Source organism: Nycticebus coucang, chromosome 4, assembly GCF_027406575.1.
Source record: "Nycticebus coucang isolate mNycCou1 chromosome 4, mNycCou1.pri, whole genome shotgun sequence".
NCBI classification, from domain to species: domain Eukaryota; kingdom Metazoa; phylum Chordata; class Mammalia; order Primates; family Lorisidae; genus Nycticebus; species Nycticebus coucang.
In genome coordinates this window covers 35326944-35343843 of record NC_069783.1, presented here as the reverse complement: position 1 = coordinate 35343843, position 16900 = coordinate 35326944, and the positions used below count along the sequence as shown (strand labels likewise).

The 16900-nt window shown below is 42.6% G+C and overlaps 1 protein-coding gene across 1 annotated transcript in view; it reads left to right on the top strand.

Annotated features, from left to right (window-relative positions):
* Positions 1-4773: 4773 nt before the first annotated feature.
* The window catches only part of EIF2AK2 (eukaryotic translation initiation factor 2 alpha kinase 2), a 38667-nt gene continuing 26540 nt past the window's right edge, over positions 4774-16900 (top strand). The window contains exons 1-5 of the mRNA XM_053589803.1: positions 4774-5065; positions 11017-11163; positions 12538-12658; positions 14364-14512; positions 16302-16428. Of these exons, the coding sequence (XP_053445778.1) occupies positions 11033-11163; positions 12538-12658; positions 14364-14512; positions 16302-16428 (528 nt within the window). The 5' untranslated portion in view covers positions 4774-5065; positions 11017-11032. The remainder of the gene's footprint in view (positions 5066-11016; positions 11164-12537; positions 12659-14363; positions 14513-16301; positions 16429-16900) is intronic.

Here is a 16900-nt window from a genome sequence, read left to right as displayed (position 1 = left end):
AGGAGCGGAGGGCCTCACTGAGAAAGTGACATTTGAATAAGACCTGTGTGCCCTGCAGGTATCCAAAGAAGAAAACTTCAGGCAAAAGGAACAGCAAGAGCAAAGGCACTGGGGCAGCAGTGTACCTGGCATTCTTGAGGACAGCAAGGAGGCCTGTGCAGTTAGAAGGGAATAAGGGAGGGAAAGAGTAACCGGGAAGTGGTCAGAGAGGCACCCAGGACCCTAGACATGCAGAGTCTTATAAGCCCTTTGCAGAGAAGTGACATGATCTGACTCACAGGATCACTATTCCTGTTTTTTATTTTTTTCTTTTATTGTTTGAGTTTCATTGATGGTAGTTATGGCTGGTTTTGAGGGTAGACCCTAGAAAGGAGAAGAAGAGGGAAGGATGAAAGCCAGAAGACCAGTAAGAAATGATGGTGGCTTAGACCACAGAAGCGATGCAGGTCAGTTCTAGGGGTCTTGGACTGACCACATTTCCCCCCTTTCAAACTTGTAGTCCTCAAGAATAACCGTGGAATGTGCTTGGAAGGTAGCATCATGAGATAATGAGCAGCTGGCTGGAATAGTTGGACTCTGTTCCAGTTTCCCCTTAGATACAGAGTGTTCCCTACCACTCAGCTCACTGTGTGGCCTTGGGGTGTAAAACCCAGGGTGGGTTACTTTCTAGAATCTCTGGGGTACAAGTGGGGACACACAGGTGAAACTCCATCTGCTCTGGCAGTTTTGTTAAGCCTTAGGATACCAGCTCACAGTGAATTCTAGCTTCTATAGCTTGCTGCCTACCTGTAAGTTATAAATCTGAGTCATAGACTTGTTATGTGTGGGTATTCAGTCTCCCTGGACTGGAATGAGTTGTAACCAGCTCCCATCCAAAATGCAGGACCCTGCCGCTGCCAACACAGATGCCCTGTACTCTTGAAGAATTATAAGGGCACCCGGTGTCCAGCTCCAGAAATGTCCCTGTGCACAGAAACTTGCTTGTCAGCTTGTCCTGCCACAGAAGGATGGCGTTATGCTCCCTTCCGTTTTACAAATCTGACAACATGGCAGACCCAAAATTATACTCAGAATCTTAATTCCATAGAAATCTGGAAAATGTGGCTTTAATTCAAGAGACAAAGGAATGAAGAAGGAGTGAGAATAGAAGTTAAAAATAACATCAAGGACAGTCTATTCCTTTCATCAATAATGGATCAAGCAAATAACAAAACTAGATTCCACCGAATTCAACCATTCCCTCCTTCAAATGAAAACTAGCTCAGCCTCTCTCCAAAGTCTTCATACTCATTAGTATGTCATGTTCTTCTTCTATTTAGTCACAATCCCACACTCTGAAGACACTCAAACCGAAAGGCTACCTTATAAAATTAACCACCACTACCAAATGTTATGTAAGAGGAAAGGGAGAAGTAACTGAAAGAAATTCATTAATTCATACAAAAACAAAGCAGGGAAGAAAACATACATAGCTTTTATGATTCTTTTTTATGCAATTGGTGGTGTTTATACCTTCATTTTTCCATGTTCCTTTTGCCCCCAGAAAACTTTCCAGCTAGTAAAGTGATGTAAACCTTTAAACCTGGAGGGCTCAGTCCTGCCTCTGTTGGAGATGGGTGGACTTCCATTAACATTTATCACTGGACATGGAATTACTATGATGGACCCTAGAGAAACCCCTATGTTAAAGACATGGTCTTCCCTGACTTGTGTGTAGCTGCAACATTATTTCTTCTTGGTGAATAGTATTAATCACCCCGGACAGTTTGGTAACCCCCTTATTTTCTTGATGACTTGATGGCATGAAGACCTTGCAAAGTCAAGATGCAAGTTCAAGTTCTTCTTCAAAGAATTATTTATCCCCTGGTAGAAACAGAGCCCAGGTTCATGGAATTAGAAAGCACTTACTTTGCACATGTGTAATTATGTCTAATTGTGGCAGACAGTCCTTTCCCTTCTACTCTGTTTGCTGGGCTCATATATTTTCACCAGGAAGACACAGCAACCTACTTTAGAGTGTATTCTCCTGAAAGACAGTAGCTCCAACTTGCTACCTGCTGTCTCCTTGGGGCTGTGACTATCAACACTCCACCCCATTGTCCCACAAGGCCAGCTGCTTTGTAGTGATGATGTTCACAATAAAGCCTTTGAATCCCATGGTAGTCAGTGTACTGCCTTACTTATTTTTTTGTAAAATGGGTTCTTTAGTGAAGCTGAAGAATGTCCAACAAAGATGTATTGGCAGAAAGTCTGCAGGAAGGAAAAGCCAATTGAGTAAGTGTTTACTCCAAAGAATAAATGGAGTAAATGCTTCACTCCAAATAGAGACAAATCCCTGGGCTGGTCTCCCTTGGACTGTGATACTCTACGGTGGGGGCCAGTGCGGGTCTCTGCCATTGGCACCTTAGGTGTTCAGCAGCCAGATCAACCTTAGTCTCTTTAGTTGTTTCAATGAGCACTAGGGTAGCTGGGAAAAGGCTGTCATAAGTCTTCTTGCTCACCTGTTTCTCATAAGCTTTCTCAGAAGTGGGTGCTTTTGGTGAATATTCACAAGTGAACCCAGTTTGCTCACAGTCTGTCCATTCCAAGTGGTTCATCAACGTCATTTTCCCTAGACCTTCACCCACCGTCAGATCTCATTCCTTCCAAATCTCTGAACATCCAGCTAAATCATCAGCCACTGACTCTGGGGAAGCCGCTGAACGAGGGGCCTTTGGTTCTTCTTGGGGGCCCTGGTTAGAGAGTGAGTGAATAGGTTATGTATGATTAATCTACTCCAATTTCCTGACTCCCTAAATATTTTTGATTTCTTCATTTGCATTCCTTGGCATTGCAATTTCATTTGATGTGGCCACCACTGAGCTCAGGTTATAGTAAACCATCAGCAAACGGCTTAGCTGCTACAGCTGCTGGAGCCAGCACACTGAGGTTCTTCATCCTCAGGTCATCTTAGAATCACTTCCGTGCACATTTCCTGGGTTTCTGTTGACACAAAATTAGCGAATTCTTGCAACTCCTTTGTTGTGTAAACCATCTCCTCTCAATCAGATCTCTTTTTTTTTTATGTGGATAGGAAGTAGGATTTATTGATAGGCATGAATAAGGAGGTGGCAGCACAGTGGAAGCCCTCAGGAGTGCAGGGCCCACCCACTTGTCCGGGTCTCAGTCAGATCTTGTCCATACATTAACATCTGATTCTAGTGCTACGAGTGAAGACATGAGGTAGGGATGGGGCATCTGGGCAGGCAGCACCTCCTTGCAAGGTAGGGTATACCAGCCTTATCAGACAACAGTGGAAAGTCTGTGGACCTGCAACAGAATTTGGGAGGCCAGTGGTACTTGGATTCATTCAAGGGCTTCCCTCTTTCCCAATCAATGCCCTCAGTGTTCACGGTAGAAATCCGAAAAGGCTGCAAATTAAATTTATATTGTAATTCTGCTACCTGCAGCATCAGATTTCACACCTGATTTTTTTACATGAAATAAGAGGTTGTTTGTGGACAGTCATAAAAGCTTCATCCTCTGATCATACTTGGGTGGCGCCTATGGCTCAAAGGAGTAGGGTGCTGGCCCCATATGCCAAAGGTGGCAGGTTCAAATCCAGCCCTGGCCAAAAACTGCAAAAAAAAAAAAAAGCCTCTGGTCATGCTTATGTTTGTAATTTTTCTTTTCTGATGCTCTTCTGGGCAGTTCAAAGGCTCAAAAATTCAGAAAACTTACCCTCTTAATGCCATTGCTGCTGCCACAGCCATCCACAGCCATGAAGCTGACAACTGGACTCTTCCAAAGACCTCCACTGTCACAGCTTTTTTATCACCTGGAAATGCCACAGAAAGATGGCTCTACCTTCTAAACCTCCCACCACTGCTTCACATTTGGGGAACTTAAACTATGTCCCAGACCTGAGCTACAAGGAAAGTGTATATTTCAGCTGGGGACACTGTGCAATACAGGAATGTAGAAAAGAGGCAGGGTGCATACCCAGGGCCCAAGGATTAATGTGTGTTTGAGGTCCATCTAGGGACAGTCTTCCTCCCTCACCCCAGCTAAGATGTTGAGAGGACAGGCTCCTGGTTCTAATTTACCTCCACTGCTTACTTAGCTGTGTTACCTCAGTTTTCTCATCCAGCGAATGGTGTTAGTAGTGGCACCTACCTCCCAGGGTTGCTGTGCGGATATACACACTGGACAGTGTGTGAGGCAAGGTAAACCCTCAGCACTCTTCAGGCTCTGTGCCAATCAGCCACTGTGGCTCTAGGAGTGAGTTACAAACCATCAGGACTAAGAATTTATTATAAATAGAGGGCTGCTTGGGTTGGACTTTGGTAGGAAACCCCACAGGTCCTGTAGGAAGCCAGTGTCTCGCCTTAACCACAGGACTCGCCCACAGGTGCTTCTTGGTACAGCAGCAGGCAAGTTTCTGCCAATAAATGGATGGATGAGAAAGCACTGAAGGGCGATTATGCCCCCCGCGCGCCTACCACGCCTCTCCTCACCAGCTTTGCTGACTGGCGGGCAGCAGTGAGGAACCGAGGGAGTTCCGGCAGGGCCCAGGCGAGTGCATTTACTCAGTTTCTCCTATTGTCAAATGCAGCCGTTAATATCCACCCGCCCAGCCCCCCACCCCAAATGTTTGGGTTGAAGAGTAAAATGGGATCACAGCGAGGCGACAGGGTCCTGTCCTTCCGGCCGGCCCTTCCCCGCAGGGGGTCGTGACTGTCCCGGGAGCGCGGCGCTGCAGGGCCCCGCGCCGGCGCCGTAGGACGCGCCCCGCGCTCGCTCCGGGGCAGTTGCGCGCTTGTGCCGGCAGAGCTGGGTGGCGGGAGGAGAAGGCGGAGTCCGCCGGGAAAACGAAACCAAGAGCGAGCGGCCTGCCCTGCGTCGGCCTCCGCGCGCCCAGAGAGCGCGGGACGACGTGGACGCAGTGGACGCAGATCGCTAGTCCCGGGTCAGCCCGCAGCCACCGCGCTAGTCCCCGATCAGTCCCGGATCTCGGGAAAGGGTCGAGAAGCGCGCTGGGAACTGAAAGCCATTTTCTTCCTAGGAAGAATTTTTATCAGTGCAGGTAAAAATTAGTTCCCTTGCAGCGGAGGGGGGGGGGGAGGGGGGGATTGGTTGGGGGGGGGTTCTAGGTGAAAATGTATCGTTCCATGGCTCTACAGACAGACGAAGACGTAGGCCTGAAATACCCATAGATTGCCTAAATAGTCTCTGGTAAAAAAATCTCTTGCCTTCAGGGTTGCAGTAGCGTCCCAGTTGCCCAGCCTCAGCTTCTGGCCCCACTCTGGCCCCTACTCCACAGCGCCACCCCATTAAATCTTCTCCATCCTTCAGCGGCCTTGTGGTTCCTTTAAGTCAGAACCAGACACTCCCCAGATCTTCCTATCTCATCAGAATTCTAAAAGTGTTTTTTGGGGCCAGGCAAGGCCCCTAGACAGCGGCTTCCTTGCTGTCCCCAGGGCACAATCAGGACTGCTCCAATCCCTAGGCCTTTGCCCTTTCTTCTTCCTGGAAAGCTCTTTCCCAGACACCTGCTTGGGCACATCCCTCACTGTATCCTGCACTTCTTCCAATGCCAGCTTCCCAGAGCATCCTCCCCCAACAACCTGCAAACACAGAAACCCTGCTCTGCCCTCGTCGTCCTCCTTACGCCACTTGAGTTTTCAGCATAGTTCTTACCACCTTGTGACCTTTTCTGTTGGGGATGAGTTCTTCCCCTAGGAAGTTCACAGTAGCAGGGTTTCATTCATCAGCACCTGGTATATAACAGGTGTTTACTAATTTTTTGTCCAATGAATGGTAATTCCTAAGTTCTCTTTTGAATTCTGGAATAATGAGTCTTCCTATTGGAAGTTTTCATGTTTTCTTTAGTCCTAAAATGCCTTGCCAGATGGAAGCTAAGAGACATGCTCTCTGCTGTTCTTTAAGAATGTAAACTCATGTTGGCACCCATAGCTCAGTGGTAGGGCGCCAGCCACATACACTGAGACTGGAGCGTTCAAATCCGACCTGGGCCAGCTAAAGCAACAATGACAACTGCAGCAGAAAAATATCCGGGTGTTGTGGCAGATGGCTGTAGTCCCAGCTACTTGGGAGGTTGAGGCAAGAGAATCACTTAAGCCCAGAGTTTGAGCTTGTTGTGAGCTATGATGCCAGGGCACTCTATTCAGGGCAACAGCTTGAGACTGTCTCAAAAAACAAAAAACAGAATGTAGACTCTTGGGCATATTATGCTCCTGTTCTTCAGTTTGCTTATTTGGCGTGAAGATCATTTATTCATTTATAAAATAGGTACTGGTTGAATGCATGTTTGTGTGAAGTACAGTGTGTGACCTGCAGGGGGCTCAGCCCCCAGGGTTGAATGCATGTTTGTGTGAAGTACGGTGTGTGACCTGCAGGGGGTTCAGCCCACAGGGTTGAATGCATGTTTGTGTGAAGTACCGTGTGTGACCTGCAGGGGGCTCAGCCCCCAGGGTTGAATGCATGTTTGTGTGAAGTATGGTGTGTGACCTGCAGGGGGCTCAGCCCCCAGGGTTGAATGCATGTTTGTGTGAAGTACGGTGTGTGACCTGCAGGGGGCTCAGCCCCCAGGGTTGAATGCATGTTTGTGTGAAGTACGGTGTGTGACCTGCAGGGGGCTCAGCCCTCAGGGTTGAATGCATGTTTGTGTGAAGTACAGTGTGTGACCTGCAGGGGGTTCAGCCCACAGGGTTGAATGCATGTTTGTGTGAAGTACCGTGTGTGACCTGCAGGGGGCTCAGTCCCCAGGGTTGAATGCATGTTTGTGTGAAGTACGGTGTGTGACCTGCAAGGGGGTTCAGCCTACAAGGGGCCTAAAGGAAATGGAGACACAGACAGAGTAGTCTATGGGGATGAATAAGATGGACAAATACCATTTGTTAGTGATTGTGATGGTGATTTCTTTTAAGTGATGAGTAAGACATAGAACTTGCTCCCCAAAGGGCTCACTGATTAGTTTAAAAAGCAGTGAGGGCTGTGATGAGGCCTGGCAAGGTAGAGTGGCAGCCCATGCTGGGTACTAGCTGCCCCTAGGGCATGAAAGAAGGCTGTGCTGGTCCCAATATATGAATGGAGATTGCTTGGTAGATAAAGGATGCAGACACTGCATCTCAAGCTTAGAGAAAAAGCAGGTGACAACTCTTGGAGGGATATTTTGGTATTCATTCATCATTAGATACCTCTTGTAAGCCGGGTCCCTTCACTCTTGTAATTCATAGTTTATTTTGGAAAACAGACAGTGAAATAAACAATTGTAATAAAAAGGACAATAATTGTGAAAGAGCCAATTAAAGAGTATCTGGGATTTTGAACTGGTATCTGTAGGAAGCAGGGGGTGACCAGGCACAGGCAGTGAAAAGGGGTACAACCAAGAGCGTTTTAGTAGGGAAGGGGGTTGGACAGAGGCAGTCGGGGTTCAAGACAGAGTCAGTGGTGAAGGTATACTTTTGAGAGTGACCACTGTATGGGTGGAATTTAAAGCCACAAATCTGGAGGTGGTCACCAGAGGAGTAAGTGTGAGCAGAGAAGAGCAGGTCTAAGGCCTGGACCCTGGGACACTACAATACTAGAAGAAAGGAAGATGAAGAGGAAGCAGAAAAGAAGCAGCTTGGGGCGGCGCCTGTGGCTCAGCGGGTATGGGCGCCGGTCCCATATGCCGGAGGTGGTGGGTTCAAACCCAGCCCCGGCCAAATTAAAAAAAAAAAAAAAAAAAAAAGAAGCAGCTTTTGAGAAAGGAAGAGAACAATGAGAATGGGTGTCTCAAGTCCAAGCTAAGAAAGGGGGCAGAGGGAAAAGAGATGAACAGCCATATCAGATGCTGGTAGACAAGGACTTAGAACTACCTATTAGATTTAGCAATGGAGAAGCTTTGTTTATCCAGGGTATGTAAGTGTATGATTCTCTTATATGAAACACCTCGTATGATAGGCAAATTATAGAGACAGAAAGTAGCAGGAACTGAAAAGAGGAAGAAGTGGGAAGTTATTATTAAAGGGGACAGACTGTGTATGGTGCCCCATGATCACATTAATGTACACAGCTACGATTTAATAAAAAAAAGAAAGAGTGGGCCTGGAAGAAGGAAAATCAAAAGAGCTTTCCAGCAATAAATAAAGTAAGTTTAATAGGGTCTGGTTTCTGTCTCTGGATTTACCTATTCTACATGGAATCATACAATATTTTATGATCTTTTATGTCTGGCTTTTTTCATTTAGCATAATGTTATTGCAGGTCTAAGTAATTCATCTCTTTTTTTTTTTTTTTACTTCATCTCTTATTTTGCCTGAATAATATTCCATCAGTGTGGATACACCACATTTCCTTAACCATTCATCGGTGGATAGACGCTTGGTTTGTTTCCACTTTTTGGCTATTGTGAGCAGTACTGTTATGAATATTCCTGTATACGTATTTGTTTGAAAATCTGGTTTTCAATTCTTGGAAATATCTAATATTGGAATTGCTGGATTTTATGGTAATTCTAAGTTTAACTTTTGGAGGAAGGACCAACCTGTTTCCCCCAGCAGCTGCCTTGTTTTACATTCCCATCAGCAATACATGAGGGTTCTAATTTCTCCACATCCTCACACACACTTTTCTTATTTTTAGGATAGAAAAATATTAAGTTCTTTGGTAAATTGTGTAATTATGTGCAGTTTTTAGAAAAGGTAGCCTTTTGTGATGAACAGAGATTTAGAGAAAATGCAAGTGCAACGTGATGTCTTGAAGCAATTGGAAAAGGATGGGTGTGAAGAGAAATTGCGGGCTTCACAGACGGCAGAAGAGTTGGCCAGAGGGAACTTCAGAGTATGAGGTTAAAACTTCAACAACAAATTGTGACTATTGAAAATGCAGAGAAAGAAAAAAAATGAAAATGCTGACCTAAAACAGCAAATCAGTCATTTGCAGATACAAGTGACCGCCCTTTCACATCAGAGAATAACTGGCTGAATTCAAAGCAAATGCTGAAGGAAATGTTGGAAAAGTTAAAAGAAGAATGCTGAAATTTAATAGCACTTTTCTTTTCTTTTCTTTTTTCTCTTTCTTTTTTTTCTTTTTTTTTGAGACAGAGTCTCACTATGTCACCCTTGGTAGAGTGCTGTGGTGTCACAGCTCACAGCAACCTCCAACTTCTGGCCTTCAGCGATTCTCTTGCCTCAATCTCCCAAAAAGCTGGGACTACAGGTGCTCTCCACAATGCCTGGCTATTTTTTGTTGCAGTTGTCGTTATTGTTGAGCTGGCCCAGGCCAGGTTCGAACCCACCACCTTTGGTGTATGTGGCTGGCGCCATAACCACTGTGCTACAGGCACTGAGCCTTTTCTTCTTTCTTTTCTTTCTTTCCTTTTCTTTTTTTTGACACAAGAGTCTCACTTTGTTGACCTTAGTAAAGTACTGTGGCATCATAGCTCACAGCAACTTCAAACTCGGGCTCAAGCGATTCTCTTGCCTCAGCCTCCCAAGTAGTTGGGACTACAGGCACCTGCCACAATGCTTAGCTATTTTTTTTAGAGATAGGGTCTTGCTCTGGCTCAGGCTGGTGTCGAACCTGTGAGCTCAGGCAATCCACTCACCTCAGCCTCATGTGCTGGGATTATAGGCGTGAGCCACTGTGTCCGGCTATTTTCTTATTATTATTATTACTGCCATCCTACTGGGTGTGAAATGGAATGTAGTTGTGGTTTTGATCCACATTTCTGCAAATGACTAATGACGTACTAATGATGTTGAGCCTCTTTTCCTGGGCTTGTTGGCCATTTGTATACCTTCTTTGGAGAAATGTCTGTTCAAGTACCTTGCCTATTTTTTAATTGGCTGTTTGTCTTTTTGTTCTTGAGTTGTAGTTCTTTATATAGTCTGAATACTATCAGAATCCTTATCAGATATATGATTTACAGATAGTACACTTTTTATTTTCTTCATAGTGTCCTTTTTTTGTTATTGTAATTATTTTATTTTTATTTTTTTAGAGATGGGTTGTCTCAGCCCATGGCTGGAATGTGTGATTGTAGCTCACTGCAGACTCCAACTTCTGGTCTCAAGTGATCTTCCTGAGTAAATGAGACTGCAAGTGTACACGACCACCCCCAACTAATTTTTTTTTTCCCTTTGGTAGAAATGAGGTCTCACTGTGTTGCCAAGGCTGGTTTCCAACTCCTGGCTTCAAGCCACCTTCCTTCCTCAGCCTCCCTAAGTACTGGGATTATAGGTATGTGCCACTGCACCCAGTCCGGAGTATCATTTGATATATAAAAGTTTTTAATTTTGAGGAAGCTTAATTTATCTATGTTTTCTTTTTGTTGCTTGCATATCTACGATTTTATCTCTAAATTCAAAGTCATGAAGATTTTTATGTTTTCTGCAAAAAGTTATATAGTTGGACCCTTACATTTAGATTTTATGTCCTCTAAATTTTGTTTGTAATTTAAATTATTGACACTGTCTTAGTCCAGTGAGATCTGTGAACTGTGGTCTTAATTTACCCATGGTTTAAATTATCCTAAAATTGATTTCTGCAAATTTCGGGGGTGGGGAGGATTTTTGGCATTTCACGGGAGAACCTATTTCTATATTGCTAAATCCTTCATTGATTCATAAGTTTCACTTATGTTTACTCCAAATCTTTTTCTTCTTACCGTAAAAAATTCTAATTGTACTCTCGCAACCTTTTTACCTTCTCAAGCAGGTGGTCAAATTTGTACTTGACACTCGGTGAAAGCAGAGAGCAGAGTTAAGGAGAAGGGTCCCATTCTTTCACTGGCCAGTAAAGTTTTGAAAGGAGGAAATTCGGGGAGACGTCAGCTTTATTATGCAATCCATGAGAGAAGAAGATTGGTTTTGAAAAAAAGTCTCTGAATTTCTCTGGGGCTGAAATGAGTTATATAAAGGAGAGTCTCCTCCCATCCCCTTTTGTCTCCTAAACAAGACTGGGAAAAATCAGATTAAAAATGTTCTGTGAGTATCATTCATTCAAATACTTGTATCTCTTCTACTGTAGGTTACTGGAAGAAGAAATGGCCGGTGATCCTTCATCAGATAGTACACCAGGTTACTTCATGGAAGAACTTAATAAATACAGTCAGAAAGAGAATTTGGCGCTGGAGTATCGTGAAGTGAGTAAGTCAGGACCTGCCCATAATTTCAGGTAAATTGCTCTAAAAAGGGTATGGTATTTCTTCTTGGATTGTTGCAAAACTTCACTTAGAAGAATGGTCTCCAGTTCCATCTGGGTTGTTGCAAAAGGTATTAGTTTACCACTTTTTATGGCTGAGTAGTATGCCATGGTATACATATACCACATTTTATTAATCCACTCATGTATTGATGGGCACTTGGTTTGGTTCCACATTTTTGTGATTGAGAATTGTGCTGCAATAAACATTTGACTGCATGCATCTTTTTGATAAAACAACTTTTTTTTCCCCCTTTGGGTAAATACCCAATAGTGGAATTGCTGGATCAAAAGGTAGGTCTACTTTTATTTTTATTTATTTATTTTTTGTTGTTGTTTTTGAGACAGAGTCCCACCCTATGCCCTGAGCAGAGTGCAATGGCGTCATAGCTCACTGCAACCTCAGACTCAGGCTGTGGGCATCACGCAGCCTCAGCCTCCAGAAGCCGCTGGGATTACAGGCGCTTGCCCCAGCGCCCAGCTGGGTTTTTCCATTTTTTTAGGAATCCGGGTCTCACTCTCGCTCAGGCAAGTCTCGAACTCCTTAGCTCAAGTAATTCTCCCTCCTCAGCCTCCCACAGAGCTAGGATTAAGGCGTGAGCCACTGCGCCCGGCAGTAGGTCTACTTTTAATTCTTCGAAGAATCTTCATGCTACTTCCCATAGAGGTTGTATTCGTTTTCAGTCCCACTGACAGTGTACTAGTTCCTTCCTCCCTGCATCCGTGCTATATATACTCACTATTAAACTGGAAATAATTTATCAACACGCACATGTACATTTGATGATAAAGCTCAATGGAAAATAAGTAAGTGGAAGGAGCGGGAGGAGAGGGGCAAATTCAGACCTAACAGGTACAATGCACACTATCCATGTGGGGGGCACACTTGTACCTTTGACTCAGCTGTGTAAAAGCAATTCATATAACCACAACATTTGTACTCATGTAATATTCTGAAATTTTTTAAAAAGGGGATATGAAAAAAAAATAAATAAAACTAAAAAGGGGATATGGCCCTGCTAGGAGACAATTTTGATGGCAGTAGTTTAGCCCAAGGGCACAATTTTGAGGTCAATACTTTAGCCCTATAGCAAAGTTGTCAAAAAATTCTGTGAGAGTCCTTTTGGCATAAAGTGGTAGCCCCAGATGATTCCAGAGGAAAAAAGAGGTGGAAACCTTTCTGTGCTTTGAGAAGATATGTTGGGTGAGTGCTTAAATTACATTTGAACATAGTGAACAATTTCCAATCCTCAAAGGTAGCCATACGAAGAAGTGGTGATTAGAGCACTTGTCTTTAGATGGTGCATGAGTTATATACAATTTTGTGAATATTCTCTTTGTAATCAGGTTTACATTTCGAGTTATAATAAATGAGAGAGAATTTCCAGAAGCCCAAGGTAAAACAAAGAAGGAAGCGAAAAAAGCTGCTGCCAGATTAGCTGTTGAGATACTTAATAGGGAAAACAAGGTGAGTGGTTGCCTTTATCTTCAGTTAAAAAAAAAAAATCACAAATCTATTTCATGTTTCTCTTTTAATTATTTATTTATTTTATTTTATATTTCTTTACATACAAGAGTGTATTTCAATCTTTTTTCCCTGTCTTTATTTCTGTAGAACCCTGAATGAGAGGAACACATAGGAAATAATGGGCAAAGCTTCATAATACTTATTTAAAGTGTCAGCAGATAAATACTCTAAAGTTGAATAAGTATGGAAAAGTGAGAAATATTTAGTAAGAAATAATGAGCTGACAGGTTCTGGGAGGACTCTTCTGCACCTAACTATAGTAGAAAAGGAAAAATGGTGGAGAAAAGGCAAAAATCTACCTAATGGATACAATGAACAGTGTTTGGGTGATGGGCACACTTTGCATTGCAAAAGTGATCCATGTAACCAGAAACATTGGTATACCCCCTTAATACTTTGAAATTTAGAAAAAAGAAAAAGATGAAAGTAATTATAGAGAACATTCTGTAAAATCATCTATGGGGAATTGGTTGCGGGATCCTTTCAGATACCAAAATCCTCTGAGCTCAAGTCCATTGTGCAAAATGGCATATTATTTGGCTATAACCTATGTATATCCTCCTATATATAGTCACGCATTGCTTAAAGACTGGGATATGTTTTGAGAAATGTGTTGTAAGGCAATTTTGTCATTGTCCGAACATCATGGAGTGTACACAACCCTAGATAGCCTACTACACACCTAGGCTGTACTGCATACAAATTTGTACAGCTTGTTACTGTACTGAATACTGTGGGACGTGATAACACAGTGGTAATTATAATAACTTGTGTATCTAAATATGTCTAAACATAGAAAATGACAGTAAAAACATAATATGAAATAGTACCTAGGGCGGCACCTGTGGCTCAAAGAGTAGGGCGCTGGCCCCTTATACCAGAGGTGGTGGGTTCAAACCCAGCCCTGAACAAAAACTGCAAAAAAAAAAAAAAGAGAGAAATAGTACCTATATGGGGCATATACCAGGCATGAGGATTGCAGGACTGGAAGCTGCTCTGCGAGAGTCAGTGAGTGAGCAGTGAGTGGATGGGAAGGCCTGGGACCTTACTGCACACTCTATAGACTTTACACTGTACACTGGGGCACACTAAATTTATAAAAAACATTTTCTTTCTTCAATAAAAAATTAACCTTAGCTTACTGTAACTTTATTACTTCATTAACATTAAAATTTTTTTTAACATTTTAACTCTTTTGCAGTAACACTTAGCTTAATACACAGACACATTGGAGAGCTCTACAAAAAATATTTCCTTTATATCCTTATTGTGTAAGCTTATATCTATTTTACATTTTTTATTTCTTTTTACTTTTTAAACTTCTTTGCTAAAAACTAAGATACAAGTACATGCACTAGCCTAGATCTCCAGAGGGTCAGGACCATAAATGTCCCTGTCTTCCACCTCCCTATCTTGTCCCACTGGAAGGTCTTCAGGGGTAATAACACATGGATCTGTCATGTGTCATCCTATGATGACAATACCTTCTTCTGGAATACTTTCTGAAGGACCTGCCAGAGGCTTTTTTACAATTTTATTACAAAAATAAAAATTAAAAAGTTAAATTTTTGCTGTCATTTATCTAATTGTTTTTTTTATAAATTGTAAATTTTGCTGTCATTTATCTAATTGTTTTTCTCTGTAGAGTGTTAGTCTTTTATCATTGACAAGTACAGATACTTCAGAAGGATCATCCCTTGGGAATTACATAGGCCTTGTTAATAGGTATGCCCAGAAGAAAAAATTAACTGTAAATTATGAACAATGTGAATCAATGGAGCCTGAGCCCACAAGGTAGGATGTAGCTCAACTCTTTCTTCTGTTTTATTGTATCTAACAATAAAATGGACTTATTTTTATAAATAAGTCCATGCTTCTTTAATTTGCTGGAAATATTTCTCCTTATGCATTCTGTATGGAAGGTTTTGTATGATTCACAAACAAATGGGGACTTATAATTTTGTAATTAAAATGCTTAATTGCTGCAGCAATGAGATCCATCTACCGTGATTGACCAGGTTCAGGTAATCCTTTATCTCTAAGGTCTATTCTAGATGGTTCAGTCTTGGGCCACCTGAGAGAGTGCAGGGTGCCACTGCTTGAAGGATGTGGAGGTCCCCTCACTAAGGTCACGATGGCGGTTACAGTGTAACAACCTTTGTGGCACAAGTGCAGAATGACTCCCCACCATTGTTAGATCAGGGAGCTGTTTGTTCAGGCATTTGTCCCTCATTTTTTATTAAATAGACAAATACCATGTATCAGAAGGAATGCCTTCCAGCCCTAGACTGTGAAGAGACCAGGATTTGAGGAACCTGATGAGGGAGGCAGATGAACTAGAGCTTGAGAATTGCTGAGAACATCACCAGTGAACTGAGATGTGTGGAATTGAGGCTAAAGAAGAGAGTGGAACTGGAAAAAGCAGAAAGCAAATGAGTATGAGGGAGCTTGTTCTTAACTACAACTAACCGGTGACCTGGGTGAAGAAAAGATAACCAAAATGGCAAACAGTTCCATTTGGTATGCTTTCCTGTGAGGTGACTCAGCCATTTACTTTCTACTCTGATGGCTTTTGGCCCAGAACCAGGAAGAGAAAGATGTGACAGTGTTCGTTGGAATGAAATGATCAAAAGTGAATTCTGTGGGTCAACCTCCACAATTAAGATTCTATTTTAATTTTATTTTTCTGTAGATCACCTTTTTGGTTCCTTTTGAATTAAGCACTCTAACATTAGATACCTTAAAGAGAGAAGAGGTCTCTTTGGGGTTGCTGAACAAGACAAGTGCTGCCACAGTGACCTCGTTGCTCAGCACAACCCCTTGATTCAGGGCCCACCAGGGAAGATTTACTCTGGTTGGATCTGTCTCTCTCTGTGCCTTCAACTGAAACACAAAGTAAAAGAAATAAAAATACTGGAATAATCTTGCAATAATATGTAGTAATTCCATGATATAAATTATAGTGTCTATTGCTTTACCCCTAAAAATAGTTCTTATATAATTGTCTAGGTATCCTCGCCTAACCACAAATGTTCTTACATCTAATATAAGGAGAATCTGGGCTTCAATCTGGGCCATATGCACTGTTGGGATTTTCTTAAGTTTTGTGCACATAGCAAGTGGCATAAAATGCTGAGGTTAGAGCAAAATCTGTGCCATACTAATCTCCTACAAAGGCCGTAAGATTATAACCTAATAGCTTCCGCTGTAGAAGCCCCACTTTCTCTACTGGCCCTTTCTTTCCCATTTGAGCATCTCTGAAAAATTCGCTGGGTCTCCTTCTTCCTTCCCTACTTCCGTATCTTTTGATCTCTATGGAATTTTTAAAAATCACATTTCATGCCTTGGTGTCAGGTATTTCAGCAAAGCAGCAAAGAGTTAGACATCAGCTAATCCCAGTTATTCAGACAAATTGCTTAGCCATCTTACTGAAGGTTTAATATACAAAAGATATGAAATATGAATCTACCTAATAAATTACTGTTGTCTTAATTTCTTGGTTAATATGTCATTTTGTTTAAATCATAAATTAGAACTTACTTTATTTTTCATATTTGCATAAGTGCTCACTCATTTCTCCTAGATTTCATTGTAAATGCAAAATTGGGCAGAAAGAATATGATATCGGTAAAGGTTCTACTAAACAAGAGGCAAAACAATTGGCTGCTAAACTTGCTTATCTTCAGATATACCCAGAAAGAAGCTCTATGGTATGTATGGCTTTTGGATTTAATTTTTATATTTTAAAATTCCATGTGAAGTTGGGCGGCACCTGTGCCTCAGTTGGTAGGGTGCCGACCCCATATACCGAGGGTGGCGGGTTCAAACCCGGCCCCGGCCAAACTGCAACAAAAAAATAGCCGGGCGTTGTGGTGGGCGCCTGTAGTCCCAGCTACTTGGGAGGCTGAGGCAAGAGAATCACTTAAGCCCAGGAGTTGGAGGTTGCTGTGAGCTGTGTGATGCCATGGCACTCTACCTAGGGCCATAAAGTGAAACTCGGTCTCTACAAAAAAACAAAACAAAAAGAAATTCCATGTGAAGTTGATTTGAGGTTAGACTATGTTTGCATAATGCTGAGGCAGCCGGATAGTCATGTAGCAAAATGACGCCTCTGTTCTGTGTCACACCAATGAACCATCATAAGTCACAGAGCCATGAGGCCCCAGTGGGATAAAAGTTCTG